At 43.2% G+C, this 3835-nt stretch overlaps 1 protein-coding gene across 1 annotated transcript; it reads left to right on the top strand.

Moving 5' to 3' along the window:
- The first annotated feature begins 1124 nt into the window (after positions 1 to 1124).
- On the top strand, positions 1125 to 1604 carry LOC141099847 (protein LDOC1-like). Its single transcript, XM_073587886.1, has one exon. The coding sequence runs from the start codon at positions 1125 to 1127 to the stop codon at positions 1602 to 1604; it is 480 nt and encodes a 159-aa protein (XP_073443987.1).
- The last annotated feature ends 2231 nt before the right edge of the window (positions 1605 to 3835 follow it).

Below are 3835 nucleotides of genomic sequence, written 5' to 3' on the forward strand. Positions count from 1 at the left end.
GCCCCATTCATTCTTTCATGTACCCGGATCAGTCGTCCTGGCCCCTTTGCAGAGAAACAGCCCCAAAGCATGATGTTTCCACCACCATGCTTTACAGTAGGTATGGTGTTTGATGGATGCAACTCAGTATTCTTTTTCCTCCAAACACGACAAGTTGTGTTTCTACCAAACAGTTCCAGTTTGGTTTCATCAGACCATAGGACATTCTCCCAAAACTCCTCTGGATCATCCAAATGCTCTCTAGCAAACTTCAGACGGGCCCGGACATGTACAGGCTTAAGCAGTGGGACACGTCTGGCACTGCAGGATCTGAGTCCATGGTGGCGTAGTGTGTTCCTTATGGTAGGCCTTGTTACATTGGTCCCAGCTCTCTGCAGTTCATTCACTAGGTCCCCCCGCGTGGTTCTGGGATTTTTGCTCACCGTTCTTGTGATCATTCTGACCCCACGGGGTGGGATTTTGCGTGGAGCACCAGATCGAGGGAGATTATCAGTGGTCTTGTATGTCTTCCATTTTCTAATTATTGTTCCACAGTTGATTTCTTCACTCCAAGCTTGTTGGCTATTGCAGATTCAGTCTTCCAAGCCTGGTGCAGGGCTACACTTTTGTTTCTGGTGTCCTTTGACAGCTCTTTGGTCTTCACCATAGTGGAGTTTGGAGTCAGACTGTTTGAGGGTGTGCACAGGTGTCTTTTTATACTGATAACAAGTTTAAACAGGTGCCATTACTACAGGTAATGAGTGGAGGAAAGAGGAGACTCTTAAAGAAGAAGTTACAGGTCTGTGAGAGCCAGAAATCTTGATTGCTTGTTTCTGACCAAATACTTATTTTCCACCATAATATGCAAATAAAATGAAAAAAAAACAGACAATGTGATTTTCTGGATTTTTTTTTCTCAGTTTGTCTCCCATAGTTGAGGTCTACCTATGATGTAAATTACAGACGCCTCTCATCTTTTTAAGTGGTGGAACTTGCACTATTGCTGACTGACTAAATACTTTTTTTCCCCACTGTATTTGCATCACCTGTGGTCTCAGTTTCATATTATTTCATGCATTCAGATTCCTTAGTACCCATATAATTGTTACAGGATACTAAGGCCTGTTAAGGAATCTGCTGGGATAATGTCGACTGAGACAAAGTTGGATCAGTTATTTTCTATGATCCACTCTTTACAGGGGGATATAGAGGCTCTGCAAAACAAGGTTTCTAACTGGGATGCCCATTTTGGACAGGCGCTTCAGGATTTAAATAATCAGATGACAGCACGGGCACCTCCACCCTCAGGGCAGCTACTGCCAGTTAGACCTCCCAAGTTACCACCGTTTAGGTTCAATGGAGACCACTACAAGATTTTTGGGTTTGTGATTCAATGCCTTTTGTATTTTGATCTGCATGCCACCCACTTCCTTACTGATCGATCAAAGGTTTTATGTATAATCATGTTACTTACTTCCCGAGCTCTTGCGTGTGCAAATCCGCTTATGGAGACTCATGACCCTCGTTTGAATAACCTTGATGATTTTCTTGCTGCAATGTCTATGATGTTTGATGACCCTAATCGTCACACTACAGCTGAGACCGCCTTGCTATCTTTACATTAGGGTAAGCATTCTGTCATTGAATACGCTACTGAGTTTAGACGGCTGGTGGTGGATACGGTTTGGGAATGTTGCGCCCTATTACCCATGTTTAAGAGCAGATTGTCTTGTGTGATGAAAGACGAGTTAGCTCATGCAGATGCTCAGCAAGAGTTAGACGCTTTTATACAGCATTGTATAAGCATTGACACACTAATTACTGAGCATAGACAGGAGAGCTTTGCAGCCTCTAATCATGTCTCTAACTCTCCCTTTTCTCCTAAAGAACCTACAAGTAAATCCTCTAGGGAGGCTGAACCAGTTCACATGCAGGTGGGTGCTTTACAGCTGTGTGAGAGTAACAAACGCAAGGAGCATCGTTTTCGGGAAAATCTGTGTTTTTACTGCAGTCAGTCAGATCACTTCCTTATCAACTGTCCCAAGCAGCACAACAAGGTACGGGCCAACTGTAGGGGAATTTGAGAATCAGGATGCTGAGTCTGTTACGTTGGAGTCTAGTTTTTCTGTGAATGCCATCTTTCAATCTCTGTCTGTGACTGCCTCTCCTAAAACACAGAGGGATAAAGAGACACATTGCTCCTTTCCCATTAAGATCCGGTTGTTGGGTCAATGGATTCCCAGTGCAGCTATGGTGGATTCAGGATCAGGAGGTAATTTTATGGATTTAACCTTTGTCAAGGAACATTCCATTTAGACTCAGGAGACAGCCACCCTGGTAACTTTGGAAATGGTGAATGTTTCCCTCTAGTTTCTGGACCAGTAGGTCAGGAAACTGTACCTCCATGGAACCCGATCATCAGGAAATGTTATCCTTTATGTTGATCTCTTCACCACATTTCCCTTTAATTTTAGGAATTCCATGGCAACAGTTGCACAATCCTATCATCACCTGGGAGACCAAGGAGATCACTTTCCCATCAAGAGAAATACCAGTAACAAGCCAGGCAAGTCCTCAGGATACAGAAAATACCACTGAGGTATGTTTACTACCATCTATTTATAATGAATTTTCGGATATTTGTGAGAAGAAAATGACAGACCAGCTTTCTCCTGACAGACCTTATGATTGTCCCACTGAACTGCTTCCAGAGGCAGCTATTCCATTCAAGAATTTCTACCCACTAGCAGCTCCGGAGCTGCAGGCTTTGAAGGAAAGCATTGATGAGAATTTGGCTAAGGGTTTCTTTCGCCCCTCCTCATCACCGGCAGGAGCACCCATCTTTTTCGTTAAAAAGAAGGATGGACCTCTTAGAACTTGTATTGATTATCGGGAGGTCAATAAGGTAACCATCCGGAATCGCTACCCTTTACCGCTGATTACCGACATGCTCAAATCTTCTCTAAATTACGTCTTCGAGGAGCATATAATTTGATTCGGATCCACTCTGGAGACGAATGGATGACTGCATTTAGATGTCAGTATAGGCATTTTTAATATCTGGTTATGCCTTTCAGTCTCTGCAATGCTTCGGCAACCTTCCAACATCTGGCTAATGATATTTTTAGAGATCTGTTAGACCATTTTGTCATGATCTATCTGAACGATATTTAGATTTTTTTCTGATTCATTGCAGGAACATCAGGAGCATGTTAAAACCGTCCTGAGACGTCTGAAAGACAATCATCTCTACATTAAGCCTGAGAAATGCGAATTCCATCACACAGAGATTCAATTTCTGGGGTATGTCATCTCGCCACAGGGGCTTAAACTGGAGGCAAGTAAGATCCAGGCTATTCTTGATTGGCCTGCACCTAAAAATGTCAAGGAGGTACAGCGTTTCATCGGATTAGCAGACTTTTATAGACAATTTATTCATAGTTTCTCTGAAATTGTTTGACTGATTACACAGTTAACCAAGAAGGAAAAGACTTTCTTGTGGTCCTCACAGGCTCATTAAGCTTTTGATTGTCTGAAGTCCTGGTTTTCTTCTGTACCTGTACTGATTCACCCTAACCTAGCACATCCTTTCATCGTGGAAGTGGGTGCTTCAGACTGTGCTCTGGGGGCCATCCTCTCACAGAGAATGGGAGAGAAGGGCCTGTTACATCCATGTGCTTTTTTTCTTGCAGACTTTCCGCTGCAGAGAAGAACTATGATGTGGGAGATAAAGAGCTTCTAGCCATTATTGCTGCATTTAAGGAATGGAGACACCATCTGCAGGGGGCAGCACAACAAGTTATCGTGCACACGGATCATTGCAATCTGGAATTTCTTAGATCTGCTAGATGTCTTT

The sequence above is a fragment of the Dendrobates tinctorius genome, unplaced genomic scaffold, assembly GCF_039654945.1.
Source record: "Dendrobates tinctorius isolate UK_male_01 unplaced genomic scaffold, ASM3965494v1 ptg000103l, whole genome shotgun sequence".
NCBI classification, from domain to species: domain Eukaryota; kingdom Metazoa; phylum Chordata; class Amphibia; order Anura; family Dendrobatidae; genus Dendrobates; species Dendrobates tinctorius.